General features: G+C 37.4%; 1 protein-coding gene across 1 annotated transcript in view; it reads left to right on the top strand.

Moving 5' to 3' along the window:
• The window catches only part of CRISPLD1 (cysteine rich secretory protein LCCL domain containing 1), a gene marked incomplete at its 3' end in the record, with an annotated part of 38,221 nt that extends 25,054 nt beyond the window's left edge, over positions 1-13,167 (top strand). Inside the window, exons 10-14 of the mRNA XM_080610921.1 lie at positions 2,430-2,473; positions 2,567-2,639; positions 4,808-4,883; positions 11,160-11,290; positions 13,116-13,167. Coding sequence (XP_080467047.1) covers positions 2,430-2,473; positions 2,567-2,639; positions 4,808-4,883; positions 11,160-11,290; positions 13,116-13,167 — 376 coding nt within the window. The remainder of the gene's footprint in view (positions 1-2,429; positions 2,474-2,566; positions 2,640-4,807; positions 4,884-11,159; positions 11,291-13,115) is intronic.
• Positions 13,168-23,895: the final 10,728 nt, after the last annotated feature.

The raw sequence follows: 23,895 nt of genomic DNA on the forward strand, positions 1-23,895 counted from the left end.
TGATTATATTCAATAAGGAAGAAATTCTTTCCTGTTAGGGTGGTGAGGCACTGGAATGGGCTGCCCAGGGAAGTTGTGAATGCTCCATTCCTGGCGGTGTTCAAGGCCAGGTTGGACAGAGCCTTGGGTGGCATGGTTTAGTGTGAGGTGTCCCTGCCCATGGCAGGGGGGTTGGAACTAGATGATCTTAAGGTCCTTTCCAACCCTAACTATTCTATGATTCTATGATTCAATACTAACGTATTAGGAGCCAGTTTTCTAACAAATGTAGGAGTAGTTAAACTGTAGAAAATCATCAAGCTAGAAGGAATTGATTTCTCGTCAGTTGAAATCTCTGTATTTCTGTGCCATATGAAGCAAAACTGTATTGAGTGTTTCATCTACAGAGTATATTTAGGGCCTGTCCTCTGAGAGCTAGAACTCAGAGCAAGGTATTAACACTTGGGTTTGTTTGCTATGGGAATGGGTAATCTTGTCGTTGCTGAATATTACTGGTTTTGTTTTGTGATTCAGATGTTGTAAAAAAAAATAAATAAAAGACTGTTCAAGGACCAAACCTATACCTTCCTATCTATAAACATATTTCGGGAAACTCCTGCTGTTATGTGTACACAAGGATGATATAATTCTTCATTAATGTCCTATAATATTTAGCATATCGCCTTTTAGAGTGAATTTACAATGTTTTATGATCAGGCATCAGTTTCATAAGTCGATCTGTAAACCAAAGGTTCAGGATAAATAAGAATGATTTACCAAAGTTTCTGCCTTCAAAAGGCCCATCAATAAGGCCAGGGATACCTTGCATCTGACGGGCTCTCACTAGTGTCTCTAGATGGAGCCGTGCATAAAATACATATCAATTCAATGAATAATGCATGTTGCAGAACAGAAAGACAGAAAATGTAATACCAGTGCAGCATACAACAGATCTCCTAATCTTCAGCTCCTTTGATTTATAATCAGGGTTGCTAATACAGATTTTTGTTCAACTGTTGCATTTTCATAGTACAGGATACCATTTTTAATAGTATTTCAACAAGCTAATCAAAGATAGAATCACTGCTTGGCAATACAAGGGCAACAGAAATTTGAGCTAACTCAGTGAAAGCAAATTGGAAGCCACTAAATGAGCAAATGTAAAATTAGTGGACCATATAACCAAATAAACCAATGCAAGCAAACAGTTTCTGAAAGCAAATCATCATGTTGTGAAGCACATGTCAGTAATTTGCTGCAAAGGTGGATAGGGAATAATTTCCTTGCGGCTTTGTGGTTTGGTTTTTGGGGTGTTTTTTGGTTTGGTTTTTTTTTTTTTTTTTTTTTGGTTGATTTGGTTTGGGGTTTTTTTAATAATCCATGACTTCATGAATGCCAAAAGCACCACCAGCTTCCTTGTTACAGATGAAAAATACTAGAATCAGAGGCATATCCAATGAGATAAAAGCGGAGTAAAAGAGGAGGAAAATAGAAGAGAAGGAGGTATGAAATAGAAGTCTTCATAAATTCTCATAACAGGAAGTGTATACCTGATTTTATGTAATAACAGGAAACGGATGCATCCAGGTACCACGTAATTACTGAGAAAAACAATCTGTTGTATGTTATCATAGAATCATGGAATGGTTTGGGTTTGAAAGGACTTTAATGATCATTTAGTTCCAGCTCCCCTGCCATGGGCAGAGACACCTTCCACTAGACCAGGTTGCTCAAAGCCCTGTCCAGCCTGGCCTTGAACGCTGCCAGGGATGTGGCAGCCACAGCTTCTCTGGGCAACCTGTGCCAGGGCCTCACCACCCTCACACTAAAGAATTTCTTCCTTATATCAAATATAAATCTACCGTCATTCAGTTGAAAGTCATTACTCCTTGTTCTATCACTGCATGCCCTTGTAAAACATCCCTCTTGTAGGCCCTCTGTAGGTACTGTTATACTGGGGTTTTCATGATACTGGTGATAATTTAACATAGACACAGGATCCAAAAGTAAAATTTCATTATTTTTTTCAAAAACACTGCTAGGAGAAACTGTTTTAAGTGTTTGAGCTGTTAGTAAGAATGTACCTTTAGGGGAGAGTGAATGATCTCTTCTGATAGATGGATGCTTCTGACCAAACACAGATTTCGGTTGCTACATTTTGAGGGACAAATAGATTGCATAATTTGTTCCTAGCACACTTAATCTCTTAGCAGATTCAATTACTGAAAGACTTTAACATGCATTCCTAGTTTTCAGATTCACTGGGATTACAAAGTAAATGTGTCATTGCAATAAATAGATTCACAGCTGGTGAGAGGGAGTACAGTGAGTAAAACCTATTTGGGACAGTGTCTTGAGTTGATTTTTAGATTCTCTAGTCAAAATTCTTCTATTTAAAGAAACCAATAAGATATGTTATTTACTGACTATTTCTGTTTTTTCTTCTTCAGAAAATACCAGTCTGCTAACTCCTTCACTGTCTCTAAAGTAACAGGTTAGGATTTATTTCTTATAAACTCAGTACTACTTTGAGTTATGTTTTTTCTAAATAGCACACATTTATTTGTTTCTGTTTTACTTTCTTCAGTTCAAGCTATCACCTGTGAAACAACAGTGGAACAACTATGCCCATTTCAAAAACCAGCCTCACACTGTCCAAGGTGAAATTCTTTGTTTTTTATTAATGTAAAGTGCTGACATATTTTCTGTCAGTTTCTTATTATCTATAGTTGTCGTTGATAAAGGTGGAAAGAGTAACTGTTAAAGTGAAGCCAAAAATGTTTTACTGGTATTTTGTTCTTTGGTCTAAATAGAAGGCCAGGTAGATACAGGTGATCTACAGGCTTTTGTATTTGGAGAATCTCTCTTTTACCCATAAATATCCCTTGGCAAATCTTAGTAAAATTATCATTGGTAAGACTACAGACTGCAAAGAAAAATTCCTTTTTATGTTTCATTGTCCACTATTATATCTGTGCATATTAGGCAAAATACCCTTTATTTCAGTTTGTTTGTCTGTAAAACAGATAAAATAAAAAGATATGATACAGGTATTTATCATAGAAGTTATGCATTTGTTTGGGAGTTCTGGAGGATAGAGTGAGCAAATACCTTTGCAAAAAATGTGAAGTATATATATTTATGGTAAGGTGTGGTATGCAAGTCAGTTAACATCTTTAAATAGATGTGCCATTACTTTGAAGCCTGCATTTTAACTCTTTGAAAGGAGCCTGTGCCACAATATTTGGAGGAAGGAAATTGGTAACAGTTCTTAAAACCATAGATGAGGCAAAGGTAAATTCACTGTAGCATGATTTACCGCAAGCTAAGCTGGAGATATCCACAGGATTACTTTCAGAGCAATCCTGCAGCCAATAGAGGAAGCAAGTACAAAGCCATAACTGCTAGGAAAATATCCCTTCATGTAGCACTTGAGTCCGTGGACTTGTTTGGTGTTTGGCTATGACTCCTAGCTTTCTTGCTGGAAGATGTGGAGAAGTAAGTGAAGGAGTGGAGTGCAGGAATGGATGGGTACAATCTCATGCTTTCATCTTTTTTTCTTCATTAAAAACTAAAACTAGCTTAATTAAGGGAAATATAAAGTCTGTCTTTAAGAAAATCTGAAAATAAAAATAAGGTTAAAAATTACTAATTCTGATGCATCAGCTGAAGGAATTTGATAGCAACAGTAATTCATTCAAGATTCTGTGAATGCACTTAAGTTAATTCTGAAAATGTAGTCTCAGGAGTTTCAAGCAGTAATCAGCTATGGCATTAATTGCTCAACCTCATTTTTCCCTCTCATGCCTTAATCAGAAATCAGCAGGCCTTCAAAAGGCCTCTGACTCTTGCTTCCTTCAGACAAAAATCTTTTTCCTAGCTGCATTAGCCTGTTCGAGTTGCCCATCTGGTAAGACTGTAGCATGCCCAAGTGGGGTGACATGCTGAATATTGATTGAAGTGTGGGCATTAGCCATTAGGGCATGACCCATTTTTCAAATGAAATATCTCAGAGTAGACCTAGAGCTGACTTGTTCCTTGGAGGAATATTGGAATTACCAAATAAGATGTTTGATGTCTTCTATACTACTGTTAGCATTTCACATGGTTTTACTGTGCATTTTGGAGCTGTATCAGGCATGAATCGCAGAGTTTTCTCAAACATTAACAATATTCAGTTGACTAAAGACAGTCTTTTTTTCAATAGCTTTCTGATAGCCTAGAATCAGCCAGGAATCTCATTACTTTCCAGAGTTTTTCAGTTTAGCCACAGATACCAAGTGCTGACCCTCATTTTAAGTTCCTAAATTGTCTTTCGTCACCACATCAGCATCGTAGTGGGTCCTCATTCAGATCTGCTTCTCCTGAGAAGGTATGCATGTGTACAATTTATATAGGATGCTGTAGAAACAATGATATAGAAGGGAAGATCCTTTCTTCTCACTGGCTTTTCTGCTGGCATCACGTATGTTGAACATGAACATGATCTGCTTATTGAAAGGGAAGACGACCAGACCTGTCTGAAAACAGAAATATGTTTTCAAGTGGTTTGTTACAAACTACAACTTACATCAGCAACGCTTTCACCTGTATTGTCAAAACCTCAAAAGCTAACAGCCTTTTAGTATCGGCGTAGACCCATATGTGTAGAACCATAGAATCAGCTAGGTTGAAAAAGACTTCTAAGATGATCAAGTCCAACCTTTACCCCAGGAAAGGGGTATGCATCGACTTGATTTATACTCAATAATGCTGATGTTAAATATGATGTAGTAGTATTCTGATATCATTCTTTCTAACTGTGTGTGGTTTATTTTTGATATTCCAGGGTGTATTGTCCTCACAACTGTATGCAGGCAAATCCACACCATGCTCGTGTAATTGGAACACGAATTTATTCTGATGTAAGTATAGTGAGTTACACTGTAGTATGTAATAAAATATAAAACCCTATGAAAAGCTATAATGAGATAATAAGATTTAACATAGATATCTGGTTCTCCTCCATATCCTAATTTTTTACACAGTCTTTTCAAAAGTTCTTTTTCAAAGGCTCTCATTTAACTTAATACTGAGCTGCTGAAGATACAGGAAATTATTTGAAAACTCAGTGTAGACTTCAGTAGTCTCTGGACCTATATTTTGAACTTGTTCAGTATTGGCAATGTATACTCATTTAAACTTTTGCTCTTTAGACCCTAATGCAACCATAACTTCTGTCAGATTAAAGTAACAAAAAAAAAAACAAACTGAGAATAAATGTCTACATCTCGTTATTTTTGATATTTCTTAACTGCAGATAGCTAAATATTTGCAGTAGGATTTTGATATATTTGTAGAAAGTATCTCACACTGTCATATATTATTTTAACAGACTAATACTGGGTTTTTTGATTTTAGTTTTTTTTTTTTTTGGTTTTTTTTTTTTTTTTTTTGTCATTCTGTCTACTAGTCAGCTTTCTTTTCCTGTCCTTTTCTATGTTTAGTTCTGAAGTGGGTAGAAAGAATGAAAGGAGAATTCTTTTTTATGCCTCTCCTATGTCATCGCTCTATGGAGAAGCCAGGATGCAGTGGCAGAGAGCACAGTTTACTTTTTTGCTATTACACTGTATGTTTTAACTGTCTTTTAACTGTCATAGTGTGGCAACCAACAGGGTCAGACGATTATTTTCTCTACTTTCCATCACTTTAAAATGTGTGAAAATAATCTGCAAATATTTATTCACCATTATTTTGAAATGATTACCTGGGGAACTTGTCCTGAAAACATTATTCTCCATAAATATTGTTAAATGTTTCAGAAGTACTTCCAGTTCAGGAAGATAATTGATTTGTGCATGTGGAACTTGGTCCTTAATGTGTATAAGAGGGTCAATGAAAACAGGTTCAAATAAAAGCCCATTTTGTGGAAGACTGTTTTCTTTCAGTTCTGTGGTTGCAGTCAAAGGCTACAACCAAAGTTTCCCAGTGAGTTGGAAAAGATTTTATTGTAGGGGAAAGATGACTCATTTCTGTTTAACTTACAGAAGAGAGCATCTCAGAATATGTATTTGCTTTGGTTTGAGAAGTCTCAGATGACTTTCATTAGTATTATAAAGTTATGCTTTAAAATAATTTTAGATGTACGATCTCATTATTCATCTCCATTGTATAGAAATGTGTGCAGCCTTACTGCTTTTAGGAAAAAATGGACATAAATACAGGTAAGAAACCAGGGATGGGAGTCATCCTACCAACTTCAGATGCTGTCAAGGATAGGTCGCTACATTGGTGGTACCTGTCTAAGTTATACTGACAGTAGCTTGCAGTACGTATAGGATAGTGGTAAAGGAGATAAAGTCATCTGCAGCACAGGATTCGTTTGACCTTTTCAGAGCGTCTGCTTCAGTATGAGGTGAATTGCCAAATAGAGATGTCTATTCCTCTACATTTCCTACAGAACGGTTCTAAGGCATCTAGCTCAGATGTAGACAGATGTTTCCTACTTATATCTGTACAGTAGTTTCCATTGATGGTATCAGCATTATGCAATTTTCTGCAATGTTTCTTTGTAGCTAACATTTAAATTATTTTAAAACTAAAAGACTTATTGAAATTTTCACTAAATAATATGACTGGGTATTTTGTACATTATTATATGTTACTGAACTAGTTTCAGGTAAAGTACTTACAGAGAATATTTGTTTAATATGTGTCCTCTTCTTAATTTTTTCATGTATTCACAGTCAGGTTTGTTCATACATACAGAGAATTCATTTACCCGCATGTCATAGAAAATGTGTTTGAAATTGCAGTCCATGATCTACTGGATTGAGTCCACAAAACAGATGGGGTTTTTTTGTGACATTCCTGCAAATTCTTTTGTTTCAAAAATGCATACGTATATATATAAATGTATGTATGTATGCATGCATGCATATATGTACATGCCAATTTCTTTTCACTACTGCTTGGGCTACTTGCATTCGTATATGAAGAAGATTTTGCAGAGATACTGAGAAAAAAGCAAATAACATTAATAGATGTCACTAGTGCAAAAAGATAAGTTTACAAACCCATTTTTGTAGCACTCATTCATAAGAATCCAGTTTAACCTTTCCTTTTCTGGCTTTGGTCTGATCAGGCATTCATTCTTAAACTAATTTCATATTTTGCAGTGACTTCTTTTCCTCCCTGTTCCTGCGAAGGGTTTTTCTCTGATTTATCAGTAGTAATCTTTCTTTTCCCCAATGATGCCTCTATCTTTTTTGTATCTCCGGTGTGAACTGAAATTGAAGTTGCTACTATGTTATAGCACTAGTAATTAATAGTGTTCTCCTAGTTCTTCACTAGCAGTTAATTGCTTGTAAACTTCACCTTTTGTTTCTTTAGACTATAATCCTGTATTGTAGAGGCCATTTTCCCCTTGTATATTTGAAATTGCACATGATTAGTATTATCTTTAGTAACTCCCATAGTATGAGTACATAAAGAATGCTATAATCCTAAAAATAAGGCAACTATTGGTACACGGAGTTTAAGTCTTGCAGCCTTGGGAGAAGTACAGAGGAGCATAAATGGCATCCCTTCTGGCATGTTCAAACCTGCAGCCAGCAGTGTGAAAAGAAAAACTAAAGTGTCTTTGCAAAAGATTCTTTGCATAAACAATTTCAAATCTTTACTCCTAGAAGTATTGTAACATTAAAAAACAAACTATTTAACAGTGGAACTGGCAAGTTCTGTGCTTGGAATGAGAGTAGGAAAAACATTGCTATTTTAAATTCCTGATTTTATGTAGCATCGAGATTACAAAATAGTTATGGTAATAGATACAAATTATTCCAATTATAACTCAAAGAAATGCAATTCTTGTTTGAATAGTGGTCTGTGTGACCAGCTATTGATATTTATATTGACTACATTTTTAAGGTTAGTCGTGGAGCCATCTATTGCAGTGAAGACTTTTTCCCACAAAACAACTTGGCTTGAATTGCAGATTCACTGTTAACTGTAACTACACTTTGCTGTGCTGTGTCTTGAAGATTGGGACCTGCATTCTGGAGTACCTAAGAAGTTTCATTCTTCTGGCACCTTTTAAAATGCTCAAGGAGTAGTAGAGGACTGCAAGTTTAAATCAGTTATTTAAATTATCAAGCTTGTCACTGAGCAATCCTTTGTTGGATATTATTTATGCTACATAGGCTCATGAGAGGAATTAGTGGCCAGTGAATGTAGGTTTCATTTAGGTGAAACTGCTGTTAACTTCACAGGGAATTTTTGTAGAATCATAGAACACCACATTGGAAGGGGACCTCAAGGATCATCTCTTACAACCTTTCTTGGCAAAAGCTCAGTGGCCCAGCACCTGGTCCAGCTGAATCTTATGTGTCTAATGTTGGTGAATCCGGCGCTTCCCTTGGGAAATTATTCCAATGGCTGATTGTTCTTAATGTGAAAAATGTTCCTTTTGTGTCCAGTTGGAATCGCCCCAGGAGTAATTTGTGACCATTACTCCTCATCTTTTCCATTTGACTCCTTGTGAAAAGGGAATCTCCATCTTTGATGTGCCCTTTAAATACCCTTTAAGTAATAGAATCATAGAATCATAGAATAGTTAGGGTTGGAAAGGACCTTAAGATCATCTAGTTCCAACCCCCCTACCATGGGCAGGAACATCTCACACTAAACCATGCCACCCAAGGCCTCATCCAACCTGGCCTTGAACACCGCCAGGGATGGAGCATTCACAACCTCTCTGGGCAACCCATTCCAGTGCCTCACCACCCTCTCAGGAAAGAATTTCTTCCTTAGATCCAATCTAAACTTCCCCTGTTGATGAATAGTCCCTCCCCAGCATCCTTGTAGGCCCCCTTCAGATACTGGAAGGCTGCTAGGAGGTCTCCACGCAGCCTTCTCTTCTCCAGGCTGAACAGCCCCAACTTTCTCAGCCTGTCTTCCTACGGGAGATGCTCCAGTCCCCTGATCATCCTCGTGACCCTCTTCTGGACTTGTTCCAACAGTTCCATGTCCTTTTTATGTTGAGGACACCAGAACCACACACAATACTCCAAGTGAGGTCTCACGAGAGCAGAGTAGAGGAGCAGGTGATAAGGTCTCCCCTGTGCCTTCTTTTCTCCAGGCTGAACAAATGCAGTTCTCTCAACCTTTCCTCATATAGCTGCCTTCCCAGTGCTTTGGTCATCTTTGTGGGCATTCTCTGGACCCTCTCCAGCCTGTCCACAGCTTTTTTGTATAGCAGGAACCACACTAAACACAGTATTCCAGCTATGGCCTGACAAGAGCCAAGTACAGTGGGATAATCTTGTACTAGAATTTGATTCCACAAGGTGATACACTTGCTGATGTAACCCAGCATCCTGTTGGATTTCTTTGCTGCAGCTGCACACTGTTTACTCAAATTGAGCTTGCTATCCCCCGGGATCCTCTTTCCACAAAGCTGCTCCCCAGCCTCATAGATCCCGGCCTGTGCCGCATTCCTGGATTACGTTTTCCCAAGTGAAAGACCTTACACTTGTTGAAATTCATAAGGTTCTTGTTAGCCCAGTCTTCCTGCCTATCCAGATCATCCTGCAGGGTGGCTCTCCTTTCCAGGGTATCCACTTTCCGCTCAGTTTGGTACCATTGGCAAACTCCATTAGGGTACATTTCATCACATCATCCAGATCACTTACAAAGATACTAAATAATGTTGGGCCCAATATTGATCCCTAGGGCACTCCACTAGTGACAAGTTGGCAGTTAAAAAGGAGCTATTCACCACTACCCTCTGAGTATGGCCTGTCAGCCAGTTCATCACCTTCTGCACAGACCACTTGTCTAGACTATAATGCATCAGTTTCTCTAGGAGTAGGCTTTGGGAAACTGTTGAAAGCCTTGAAGAAATCCAGGTAGACAATGTCCACCACTTGCCCTGCATCAGCTGAGCAGGTTACTTTGTCATAGAAGGTGGTCAGGTTTGCTGAGCACAATTTCCCCTTGGTGAATCTGTGCTGGCTTTTCCCAGTCATGAGCTTCCTTTGACTTGTGATAGCCCCCAGGAGGATTCATTCCATATTTTTCCCAGGGACTGAAGTAAGACTGAGGTGCCTATAATTTCCTGGATCCTCCTTTAAGCCCTTCTTGCGGATGGGGTGACATGAGCCTTCTTTTAGTCTTCTGGGATGTCTCCCAGTCTCTAGAACTTCTCAAAGATAAGGAGAGTGGCTTTGCAATGACATTAGCCAGCTCTCGACACCCTTGGATGGATGTTGTCACGGCCTGTCAATTTGTAGGGGTCAAGCTCCTGTAATAGTTCACACACTAACTCCTCCTCCTTCACTGGTGCTGCCTCTGTGTTTGCAACCTGGATTTTTGTTTTCAAAGTCTGGTGCACAGAAGTGCCATGTAATCTTGCCTGCATAAAGTTTATGGAATTAGACCCTGACTTAAAAAATCTTCTTTTGAAGCAGTTGGGAGTCTTCACCTCCTAACTATTTCCTCACTCAGACTTGAGGAGCTAAAGCTGTTAGTCTGTCATTAACTGTTTTAGCTAAGGAATGATTTTAGGCCTCTATCTTCTGTTTGATGCTCACATTATACCTTTAATCTAATATGCTTTTAGTATTTGTCTATGCCTGAGTAAGATAGGCTTTGAATATGGATCATTTTGCTGCTGTTTAAGATTTTGTACCTAAAGAAGGAATTATTTCAGTCAATCCCTCACCTTTGGGGTAGGACATCCTCCTAGAAACACATAACTGCATGTGCCTTTGCTATTCTACAGTTCCTCTGTTCGGCTTTGGCTGGGGACTAAACTGAATCTCCTATTCTATAACAATTGACTAAGGTTTGGAGTTCACTACCTCTCTGCTGTTGAAGTGAAGGCTGATAGAGCCTTTCATTTGAAAGGCTCAAGAATTCAGACATGTCCCTGACCTTTGAACTGAAATAGTCTGAAATAAATGATTTTTGAGGTCATGCTGCAGGAGATCTTTGAAGAGGCAATGTCTGTATTCCTATAAACTGGCCTATTTCCTATGAGATGAGTCTAAATACTGTAAGATTAATAAGATCAATCATGCAATAAATATAATTATTTTATGTTTTCTAGATTTTGGTTTAAGTGTCTTTATTAGTTTCTTCTAAACAATTTTAAAATAAAAGGATGAATGAAAACTAATCATCTCTTCATTCTTTCTTAGATATCCAGTATCTGCCGGGCAGCAGTACATGCTGGTGTAGTCCGCAACCAGGGTGGTTATGTTGATGTTATGCCAGTCGACAAAAGAAAGTTGTATGTCGCTTCCTTTCAAAATGGGATATATTCAGAAAGGTACAGAGCCCAGTTTCAAAGATTACACTTTACTCTTCACCTCAGTAAGATTTACAAAGTCTTGCTTTGTGTCTGTTTGTACCTGGAGCAGTGCTAGAAAACAAACAAATAGGCCAACATGGGTGATTTACAGAGCTTGTGTAACAGCTGTGGTGACTTTGGAGAAGCTGTGGTGCCAGAGCTGCCTGCCTCCTCTAAGCTCATAAGTCATTACTCTAGAAAGCTGCTTATGAAATAAAATAACTCTCTTGTTTACTTTGCTGGTTCTGTTGCAACTAACATACTTGATAAAAAAATTGCCTTTGCTTTCTCTGGGATGTTTTTTAAATTAACATTGGTGATTTATTCTGTCCAAGTTAGAGGATCTGCAGTAGATAGTTACTAATAGCTAATGCAAGTTCATGATGAAATTCGTTGCTGATTTACATGGTATTGAATTAGTGGTATTGAATGCTAAAAAGCATTATAATTCACTATGACATTCACTATCATTAAAACTTTTTTTTTAATGGTTTGACTATTTTTAACTGTTTTTCTGAAAGACATGGAGATGCTGCTGTGTATTGCATTCTCTGATGATAATGAATGGCTGCATGCTGCAGGCTAAATTTAATCCCTGAAAGAGTTCTCCAGGTTGTAAAGGAAGAAAGAGAAATTACATTAAAAAAAAATCCCTCTTGCACCAGTCTTTTAGTCCTGTGAAACTGGGAGTGATTGTTGCTTCTAAAACTGTAGGCCTTCCAAGAAATTTGAGTGCGAAGAAACCTCAAAAAGTTTCTGTAGAGAACTTGAAAGTAGGGAAAGAGTATTTTTTTCTTATTTTTAATTGAGGGTGGGAGAATGTGTTGCCTCTTTCCCTCAAACCTTTCAACAAGCCCGGAAACTTCTGAAATACAGATTTCCTTCTCTTCGTGAATGACTTAATTTACATATTCTTTGACCTTTCCCAATGACCCTCCAGTTACCTCAGAAAGAGAGCTTTCTTACTTACACTTTTGTTCTCCATATTAATCTCCTCATTGAGTAGAGATGTTAGCAGGAAAAGAGATGCAAATTTAATCATTTATTGTACTTTACTATTTTGGTAAAGTTAGGAACATCAACGGTTTGGGAAACAGTCCCATGCAAGTTTCAGATGATGGATTGATTCTAATGCCGTTGCAGTCAACCTGTTTCATTGTGCCCTTCCTTACTTTCACCTCCATTTCCCTTTTGTTCCCAGATATGCCTCAGACAGAGTTTGCAAAAGAGAAAACAATGGCACCATTAAATGTGATATACTAGTTCAGTTTGTAAGACAAAAAAATATTTATTCTAACAAAATTTCATTGTAGTTGAGTATTTTAGTTTCATTTCTTTTGAAATCAGATATTCATTCAGAAGAAATTTCCTTGTTTTTGTAAAATATTAATTCTGTATAGAAATCTGTTCATCATATAAGCAACTAACAAGTGATTTTTTTAGGTCTGCAAGTTCTCTCTGAATATAGTTATTAGAATAGTGAGTATAAGATGAATGACTTCTCTTTTCCTAAAACCTTTTTTTTAGTATTTTGCTTTATAGAGCATTATTCTTTAAATGAGAATCTCTCATCATAAAGGATCACTTGAATTCTTTTATGCTATTACTTTTTTATAATAAACTACTTGGAAGAAAAATAAATTAATTTGTATTTGTAACTTTTTTTTTTTAAATTCTTAGCTGAGGTTATGAGTAGTCACAAGAAGAGTCGCAGGATTCTAGAATTGTCTTTAACAATTAAAAAGAAATATCATTGGAGTGTTGCAGTCTTAAAAATAACATCAGGCATGCTTTTATGTTTCAGTTTACAGAATCCTCCAGGAAGCAAGGCATTCAGATTATTTGCTGTTGTTTGAGTCTGGCAAATAAAATGTAAAACAGGCAAGTGAAAACAGAGCACTTAGAAGAGAACAATGAAGGCCATTTCTTATCATTCCTAAAATTTGTATAAAGCTGTAACATTATTGTACAGAAGATGTATACTGCTTTCCACCAAAAAGTTTAAATTACATATATATATCTTAATGAAAAAAATCTGTAAAAGTGAACATGGGAGAAAAATTCATTTGAAAATCTATAATGATATATAACAATATTTTGAATCCTGTGTTAAAAATTGCTATATTTTCTTAGCAGTTACTCCTATACAGTTAATTCATAACTCATAAATGTCCTTTGTTTTCTTCATCTGAATATATTATTCTATGGTGCTTATATATGCCACTAACAGTAACCTTAAAGCTATACCATAGGGAGGTCTGAGTTTTTATTTCCAATGTACATAAATGAAGCCATCCAAATAATAAAATAAATCATGCCTTAAAGTCAAATAAATATATATATAACTTTTTGATGATTTACAGTAGCATTAGCCATGCAAGCACAAATGAAGAGATAAACTGTTTTCAATTTCACACTACTCATAACAAGTACAAACACCTAGTTTGAAATAAAATGGAAAATGTAAAATATAGGGAAGTCCTGGGTCATATTAATGTATTTCACACAAAAATATTTTTATGAGACTGGGTCATTCATGTTTATTATTTCTTAAATATGTTAGTAAATGTCTATTTGATGCTGCTAAGCTCTTTAGTTTGAATAACCAATTCATTATAGTCCAGTCCTTCACAGATCTGTCTTGGAATGGTAAAGTGAGACATAGATATACATAACCTTGAAAGATCTGAGAAAATTTTCATCCTGAGTAACCTGAAATTAAGGAATAAGCCAGCCATTCTGCAATGCAGTTCTGCATATATACATGCTTTATTTTTGCTTTGTAATTCCTTCAATTTACCTAAATTTGTTTTCAGAAAAATGTAGAATTGTACACATAAAAATTGCACGCTTGAAGCCTTAAGCTGTGCATGGTATCCATATACTGTACATTAATATGAGGGTAAATGTTCAAAAAACAAAGGTTAGTCTTGCTCCTTAGGACCTGGCAAGTACTCCTGCAGGCCAGGAAGTATAGTGGTACGGAGCCCAGGGACTATTATGTCATTTGTTGCTTCATCATTTAAAAAAATTCGTTTATGGTGAACAGCCTTGTGCATTAATTTTACCATATTATGGTATATGAAGAATATGTAGTGATGATACGTTTCTTTCTATGAAAAGTGTATTGGTGCTTTAAAACTGAAAAGCTGTTAAACTTTATTTTTGGTATTTTTTTTTCTGTTGTTGAATTTATTTCCTTCAAACTTGTAAACTTATTTGTATTCTTCATATTTCAGAATACAATATTCTGCCTTCTGTTTTGCTACATGTACTACCTCATGTAGTTAGGCAAGCTTTGTTAGGTTTTTGACTCTGTTTTGAATAAAATTAATTTACATAATAAGAGTACCTTTGACAGCCTTTATTTTTGATTTGTCCTGCCTCAATAAGACCAAAGTAACAGGCACCCAAAATTTGCTTTTTCTGATCTAAGCATTGCAAGTGTAGGACCAACCCATAGACATAATCTGAGGTTCTAAAAGCTGTAAAGGCAATATAGGCACATAACTTCCATTAATTACATTGGGGTTTTCATGGATAAATCCTCTGCTCATTTTTTCAAGTCCTGACCAAGGTCTTTGGGAACAGATTGCTATCTCATTTTAATGGGATATTTAATGCTCTGTCATAAGTGATTATAAAAAATTCACCACTTTTTATTCTGTCGAGCTCTTTCTTGTTGTGGTATGCAAACATTTCTCACTACATATGTTGGGAACAAGCAGGTTTTTATATTACACATGCTTTTTTTGCTCCATAAGACTCATGGTCAGCCTGGGGGTTCCACATGGGAAATCTGTTTAATTGATGAGGGAGAAAAGGAGTCTTTGATGTATAACCTGGTTTTTTGCAGGTGGTGGCAGGGGGCCATTGAAAGAAGCTTTATATAGGTTTTGCAATACTGGCATTAACTGTCCTGCAGAATTGAAACCAAAGTGTAAGCAGACCTTGACTGTGGTAGGAATCTAAGTCACTCAAAGGCTTGAGGGAGACTTGTACCTCCTTTCCTTGAAAGCACCAAGGCAGTAACTCAGAAGGGCCTTGCAGTACCTACAGCTGGGATTGTCAGAACATAAAATGGAGTAAAGGCTGAGATTAAGGCCATGCAGAACTGCTGAGGGAGACATTTGAAAAAAACCCAGTGTAATTTCAGCAGTAGTGTTCCTTTCCACACAGGCAAGACCCTTTCTTGCATCCTGGCTTTGCCATCCAGCAGCTCTCCATGTCCCCTGCCTGGCCCGTGGTCCCAGCAGTTGCCTCAGAAGCCCATGGGAAGCCTGTAAGGTGCTGCAGAGCCTGGCTCTGATGACCAGACAGTAGGGTGAATGCCTTTCTTTGAGAAGGGCAGAGCCTGGGCTGAAGGAAAGACCAAGACAGTCACAGCTTCAGTCATAACCACAGCTTCCTCACTTTTGCTAGGTGGGTGAGTGGAGTCAAATGCAGAAAGAGTTGCTGCCCTAAATTTTTGCCTTTTTCCCACATTTGTTCCTGATACCTTTTTGTCCTGTATATCTTTGCTTCCTGTCCTCTCTCATCTGTAAAGTCCAAACTACGTTTGCTGGGAGTTCCTGTGCAAGGGGACAGGGGTGGATCCTTGGTGCTTTAACAACCAAGTTAGTGCTTTTTGAGAGGAGAAGTGGGGGCTAACACCAGTGCGTGTGGATGGTTGGTGTAAACAGTTCTGTTAAGCAACACAGTGACATGAATAAAGGGAGGCAAGCAATTCTTTCTCTCCACATCTGTTCTATAAATTTTAGACTCCTGTTGCCTTTCCACATGCAATGATTCTATTCTAATAAATATATTCCAGCCAGCATCAGCTTTATGAGAAATTCTCTCATGTATTTACTGTAAGTAATGAGTCAGTGAGTAGACATTTCCAAGCAGTTGTAGACTGGGACTTACACACTGGTATTTTTGTCTGCACCAGAAGCAACTGTATGCCAGATGGTCAAAACTAATTCACACAAAGCCCAGATGAGTAACTTGCGCTCATTTGCAGTATCAGAAAGCTTGTTGAAGCCTAATGAAAAAAATGGAGCAGAAAGTAACTTTAAAATGCTGAAGAACCGTTAACTGAGAAGTTACAAAATTATGTTCTCGACTTGAAATTAAAAAAAAAAAAAAAAAAAGATAATGAGAAAGTAAAGCTGAAAGGGCTAAAATATCAAGGAATGTAAACCCACTAAATACAGTAGGTCCTTAAAAGCTTCTGTGAATCAGGGAAGAGTACATATGAACCTTTGTGCATAATCCTGTGGTATTTGCCATTATGACCTGCTCTATGAGGAATCTTTTCAAGAGAAAAGCATAGGAATCATTTCAAGAGGGATCAAGTATTTGTCAAGCATAGTTCACCTGGCTGGTGAGCTTTTCAGTAAGGAGGCATTTGTCTGCTATGCTGCATCTCTACCAGCTGGAGTAGCTAATTTCGTAACTAAACAAGACTGAGTATGAAAGAAAGTGGTCAGACCCAAACAAATAATTTTTTAAGAGTATCTCACCATTTTGATAGCTATATGTGGATACTTTAGTTTTAAGGAGCTTTGGATGCATAATCGTGTCAGCAGATGACTCGTAGATCTAGCTGGACATAAACTTCGGAAACTAAGAAACGTTTCCTAAACTCTGTGGATACTGAGGAGTTTTATGGGGTTTACAGACTTCCTTGTGTCTGATTTCTGCATAGGGGACTGTCTGATCTAGAATTTATACATAAAGTGGTTTTGGAGCCAAGCCTGAAACACAGGTTGGGATAATGTATGTGAGTTTACAGGCTTTTAACTGATGAAGTACTCAGTTTCAGGTTTTATGTAAATGTCTGGACTGTCAGCTGTCTATGGATTCTTAGCAAATTTAAAAGAAGAAAAGGAGCATCAGCTCTTGTGTGTATTGATACATTTGCTGAGGAAAATGCACTGCACTTTAGTTCAAATGGCAGACATGTAACCAAGTTACTCACATAAACAGTGTCTTCTGTGTGGCAATTGCTTTTAAAGTATGTTTTGAATTTGCTTAAAACTCAGATAACCCAGTTTCCTGTGAATACACAAGGGAAGGTTTATTTCCTTTAGTCATACAAAGAGTCAGATTTAGAACTGTCAATATTTGGAAGTTACAAAGATTATTTATACAGTGCAATATTCTGTTTAGAAATTTATATAAATACTGTATGAAATAGTGTACTGTCACACTTCTGTGTCTTAAGGCTTTTTATAGTGTCTGTGGAACTCTAGGGAATTATACAAGGAATGAAAGGCCTGAAGAGTTTTGTTTCATTCAGTGTATAATATGCATCTTACAGAGCTTTAGATATACAGATGATAGCATACTTTATTATTCAGAAAATTGCATGTGACTTTATAAAGACAGACATTGTGCATACAGGAAAAGAAGCCATGCTGTCAGCCTTAGCTTTAGCCTGCGTTTGTTGTCAGGAATAAATGATGAAACTAGTATAATACTGGTATTATTGTTATTAAATGACCCCTTGTTTGTATGCTAGGGGACAATGAAAATACAATAAAATGTGATTTCTGCTTCATGTTAACATAGGATAGTAATGTGATACTTGAAATTTGCTGTCAGCTGTTCAGTGATCTGTATCAAATATCTTGTTCATCTTAGCCTGTTTGCTAGGAGACAGATGCCTACGTCATTAAGCCATCATAGCACTTTGTAAAAAGTACTAATAATGAGTCTTAAATTTTCAGAAGCTAGCAAAAGTCCCCCAGTTGAACTAACTCAATATAATAAGGCATATGAAAATGCAACTGACTGAAGGAGGAAAGTAAAGAAAATGCCAAACAGGCAGTCATGGTGCTCCATGTCTTACTATCCACATTGATTTCTGCAATAATTACCCTAGTTATTCAATTTAATATCAGCCCCCAGTGGTGTATGCAATATTGGTTTTGTTTGTACTAACAATGGGGTGAGTGTTTGAAGGCTAGCAGCAAATTTGTTGGTTAAGAGCTGAGATACACTGGCCAAACAACGTGGCTTAAGTTTGCAATACTATGTCTTTTAATAGGCAGAAAAAAAGACTTCAGTTGCCAATGACAGTAACTCTTGGTCTTTTAATTCCATAATTTCGTTTAAAGCATAAGCCTTAAAACAAAATAAAAATGTCAGCACATGATAACTCTTTAGTAAGAAATTCAGTTGTTCGAAATCCCATTTATTTCAGCTGAACAGAAATTGCTGTAGCTAACACTAGCAGTATTAGCAATAATCTCCTTGAAATTTTATTTATGTAGTTCAGTAAGCTTTATTTGATGTGTTTGCAGTTATTTCTGCAAGAATGTTTTTTATAAGACAAAGTCCTTATTAGGAGTATCATCTTAGAATAAATACAAGCACTTGCATTAGATTTGCTTGCATATCTTTTTGCAATTACTTCCAAAGGCTGATAGACTCCTAAGAACTTCTAATAATACTAATTACTTTTAGGGTGTTCAGGAAAGAAGAAGATCAGGGAGGTAATAATACTTCCAGACTTAACCTACATTTTGAAAAACAACTACTTCAGTTGCTTAATTATTCACTTAGGCTTGTTTATATGCAATGTAAATAGCAAGTTGGCTTTGACTTCTCATAAATTGCTGCTACTGTACATCCCAAAGATAAATTGGCAACAGTTGCTAAATAAATCTCCCTGTAGTCAGTCTGGTCTTCATTCCTTATTTATCTGCTGAAATCCATCTGCTTCTTGGTGGTGGTGGGTGTTTTTTCCCTACTGAAAGATCAAGTCTTCTGAATAAGCATTTCTTTTATTGTATCAGAACGACTCCAAGACCTTTGGGGCTGCAGGCTGCACTAAGCACAGAAACAGAGCAATCATTTTGTGCAGAAGGACTTAGTTTCAGATTTTGGATTTAGCCCAGTTCAGTACACAAAGAAGGACATTGTATGAATTGATTTAGTGCTTGCTGTACTGGAGGTGATAGTCTTACTCTGGCACAGCTATAACTGAGCCAAGGAATAGTTTTATGAAAAGCTCTGACCCCTTCTCTCTTACCCAATAAGAATTATGAGGCAAATTAGACCAGTTTGCATTTTTAAATAAAAGGAATAACTTGACAGATGGGTTTGGTGGCTTGCTGATAAAGACTTGCCCTTTTGCCACTGATTTAGGATTTCAGCATGTTATACCAAACACATGCAGTGATGTGCAGATCACTGTGATTTTTTTTTTCCCTTGGCAGTAATGTTAGAACAATTTATATTCAGAAATCTTCTGCTCCAGCAGCTTCAAAGCCCACATAATTTTAAAGCCATTTTCTAGAAGTTATTTAATTTTTTGGTGTTAATTTGTAATATGTAAAGATTTGAAGACTTGTCCTAGAAATGAACAAGTCACACCTTGAATGAGATGTGCTCTTGCACCTACTACACAATAAAAATATAGGTTTTTGATTTAGGACTTCAGTTAATACTTCGGGTCAATTTGTAGTTTTCTGTACAATCACTGGAGAAGTACAGTCCAGTTGAAACACCTAAAATATACTTCAGGAAAACCACCATATCTACAATGGTCTCTCAGAAGACATTCAGTGCTTATTTATCTTACATCAATACAACTCAGTATCGCTGCTATAGAAATTGCAGTCTGTGAAGTCTATGATTCCCCAGAAGGCTGAGTTTCCAACCCAGCTTCTTATTTAGTACTAGTCAAAAGCATAGGCAAAGGACTCAGTGCCCCTTGTAATATGCTGAATAACTTAACATCTGTAGTCAGTTGAAGAATCAGGGTTTAACAGGGAAGGTGAGATTAATTTGCAGCTGAAAGCTAGAATAGCTGAGGTCTCTGAGAATATCAGAAATCCCTTCTAAAGGAAAGCAGGGAACTTTGATATATTAGGAGACAAACTTACATGCCTGTGTCACATGGTTCATGAGTAGAAATGGTTGATGTTGCTACAATATGAAGAATAAATCTTAATAAAGAGTGATCTCAGTACTGTCTGTTTACTACCCCAAACAAAATAACCTGCAAATAACATTTCAAAGCTCATTGTTTTTCTTTAGTGTGTAAAAATAGGCAAATACTGAGGTCAGCAGGGCTAAGAAGGAAAATTTGTGTGTAGTTTGACTAGTAGGTGGATAAGAGCTTTCTGAGGTATACTGATGCACAAAAATCTGATGCAAATTTTAATGTTCATTCACAAGCACCCAAACTCTCTGTGATCAGTTTTCTAGCAAGCTTTGTTCTTTGTGCAAACAAATCACTTAAATTGGTGTCCGTTTGTGTTACATTTACCTGTTTTGTAGGACAGGCAGACAAAACCGATTTTTTTTGAGTTTTTGCAAATATGGCTCTATTTAGTGATAGCTGTAAGCTGAAATAAGAAATATTCTCCATTGTATTTCGGAAATATGTATTTATGCCTTGAAAATGTTTATAATACAGAGCTACGCCCCTCAGTATTCTCTAAGGAAATAATAACTGTTAGGAACTGGTACCTTTTAGAATTGCTCAAAGAATCTGGAGGTGATGGATCATGAAGGTCAAATTCAGAAAAGTATTTACTAAGCAGAAGACACGATGGAGGGTGGTTTGTTTTACAATTTTGTTACAGAAAGTTTCCCAGATTGCTTAGATTAGTTAGAAAGTACATCTTACTATGTCTTCTAAACTGAACAATCATCAAGTTTCTCTTAATTTCTACAGCTAGATATTTAATTATTTAAATTTGTAGATAAAGGTGCCAACCTTTTTTTTTTTTAATAATTATCAACTGAACTGAAATTCCTGTAGTCTCTTCAACTTTAGTTGTTCTTCCAAACTGTAGTTCACTGCAAATCTCTACCAGTTCATTGGTCAGCAATACTCTCCATACATACATATTGCTAGATAGCAGTGTGTTAGAAGTGAAAAATCCAGAGAATTTGTATTGCTAAGAAAGTTATAAAAGAAACAATAATATGTGGGTTATCATCACAGTGTAAGGATGATAGTCTGCTCAGGAGGAATGCAGTTTGTGCCCCTGAAAAGCTAATATAGAGAAAATAGCTTCTGTCAACCTACCATCTAAAGGATATGTGTTAGCTGAAAGACTTGTTATTCAGTGCAACTTCTAAGTTTGACCCTGGAGTTACTAAAAGCATCTGCACAGTTGAAGTTGCTACCCAGGTCTCACTCATAACTCATGCCTAGTGACAGAAGTGACTATGAAATAGAGGTAGTGTCTCTCCTCCCACCTAACCCAGCTGCTTTGGGTCTCAGCAAGAGCATAAATGCCTCTTTTCCTTCCTAGTCAAAGGTGGGATTTACAAAGAAAGAGAAAATCTTGAGAGGATGTCTGTGGCAATGCTGCACTGCACAGCAGGGCTAGAGGGATGGCAGACTCCTTGCTGAGCTCTGTCACTGGAAATGTTCATGTGAAATCACAGAGAGGAGAGGGAGGGAGTCTTGCCATACCATGAACATGCACAAGAAAGCATGATAACAAAGGCATCTTCAGCCCAGTAACAGCAATGACAACAGGCAGGTTTTGTGCACTAGAAAATTTAGCAAACTGTATTATGAAGTAGTCAAGCTGTTAATTGCTAGATACAATGCTGCAAATATGATAAATGGAAGGTTGGGTTCTTTTCACTTAAACTGGCGTAAATCATATAAAAGAATAATTCCACCAACATCTGTGATGCTCCTCAAAAACAAGTACAGATAGTTTTGCTTTTCTTAATTGTAAGAATACTTCTGTAAGAAGCAAGTTTTTTGCCAGATTAACTATATCAGTGTCCCAAATGTTTTTAGTGGAAGATGGATAAGCATTGCCTGTTCTGAATAACATGTTGGTACTAGGTGACTTAAGAAGAAATCTTTATAAAAAGGTAGCTAATCCATTTCACTGAGACATTCAAGTGTAGGGTGATCACGGAACACCTGAGGTTGGAAGGGACCTTTGCAGGTCAATTGGTCCAAGCCCCCTGCTCAAGCAAAGCCACCTAGGCCAGGCTGCTCAAGGACCATGTCCAGACAGGTTTTTAATATATCCAAGGACAGAGGCTCCACAACCTCCCTGGACACCTGTGCCAGTGCTCTATCACCCTCAAAGTAAAAACATGTTTCCAGATGTTCAGATGGATCACCCTGTATTTTAATTTATTCCCATTTCCTCTAGTGGACTTTATTATGTGGACTGCTCTCAAACTGGGCACCACTGAAAAGAACCTGGCTCCATCTTCCTTATACCTTGTCATCAGTTATTTATACACACTGGTAGTATTCCCTTGAGCTTTCTCTTCTCCAGGCTGAACACTCCCAGCTCTCTCAGCCTTTCCTCATAGGAGAGATGCTGCAGTGCCTTAATCATCTTTGTGGCCCTTCATTGGACTTTCTTCAGTATGTCCATGTCCCTCCTACACTGGGGAGCCCAGAACTGGGTCCAGCACTCCAGGTGTGGCCTCACCAGTGCTGAGTGAAGGGAAAGAATCACCTCCCTCAGTACTTTGCTGGCAATACTTTGCATAACGTAGCCCAGGATACTGTTAGTCTTTTTTGCCATAAGTGCAAATTGCTTGACTTTTGTTCAACCTGATGTCCACCAGGACCCCCAAATTGTTTTCTTCAAAGCTGCTTTCCAGCTGAGTGTCCCCAGCATACACTGGTGCACAGAGTTGTTCCTCTTCACTTGCAAGACTTTGCACTTCCGCTTCCTAAACTTCCAGGGATTCTTGTCAACAGATTTCTTCAGCCTGTTGGGGTCCCTCTGGATGGAAGCATGACCTCCTGGTATCTCAGTCACTCTTCCCAGTTTTGTGTCATCAGCAAACTCTTTCCTTCATCCAGATCATTAATGAAGATGTTAAGCAGGCTTAGACTCAGTATAGACCCCTGGAGTGCACTGCTAATTATTATCCTGCAACTAGACTTTGTGCCACTGATCAGAACTATCTGGGTATGGCCATTCAGTTTTTAATCATCTACCTCACTGTCTGTTCATCAAAGACATAACTCATTATCTTCTCTGTGAGGATCTTAAGGGAGACAGTGTTGATTTATTGACAGAAACTACCCTCTTTATGCCTTGCCTATAGTGTTTCCTGCTCGTCTGCAAATAATCTGCTCGAATGGTGGCTGCAGGATCAGAAAGTTTAATTCAGGGATTGATAGGCATTAGCTGATTTTTCTCATTCTTTAAGTGGGGCAGTCTACAGACGCTAACAAACACTATTCTTTATGTTATACTGCAGTCATATTTTCATATTATTCTCCAGAAAAAACTTACAGCCTCATCATATGACTTTTCAAGCTGGGTATATGCCTCTGACCTCCATCTAGCTCTAAACAATGTCCCAGATTTCCACTGTAGGAGCCCAAAAACCTACCTGAGAATGTGCCCTTTACTAAATGAGCAAGTCTACTGGAAGTGATGACTAGTTTTGCTATTTCAGATGGGTGCTATTCGGTCTTGTAATTATTGGCAGACCTTTTCAGACCTAAAATACTCAGTCTATTAATGCCTATTTATATCAGCTGAAGGCTCAACTCAGAAGACTTGATGTAAAAGTGGGAAGCCTTGCAACTCCAGGAGATAATACTCTGTAAAAAGCAAAATTTTTCTACATTAGCT

This window comes from Psittacula echo (genome assembly GCF_963264785.1).
Source record: "Psittacula echo genome assembly, chromosome: 2".
NCBI classification, from domain to species: Eukaryota; Metazoa; Chordata; class Aves; order Psittaciformes; family Psittacidae; genus Psittacula; species Psittacula echo.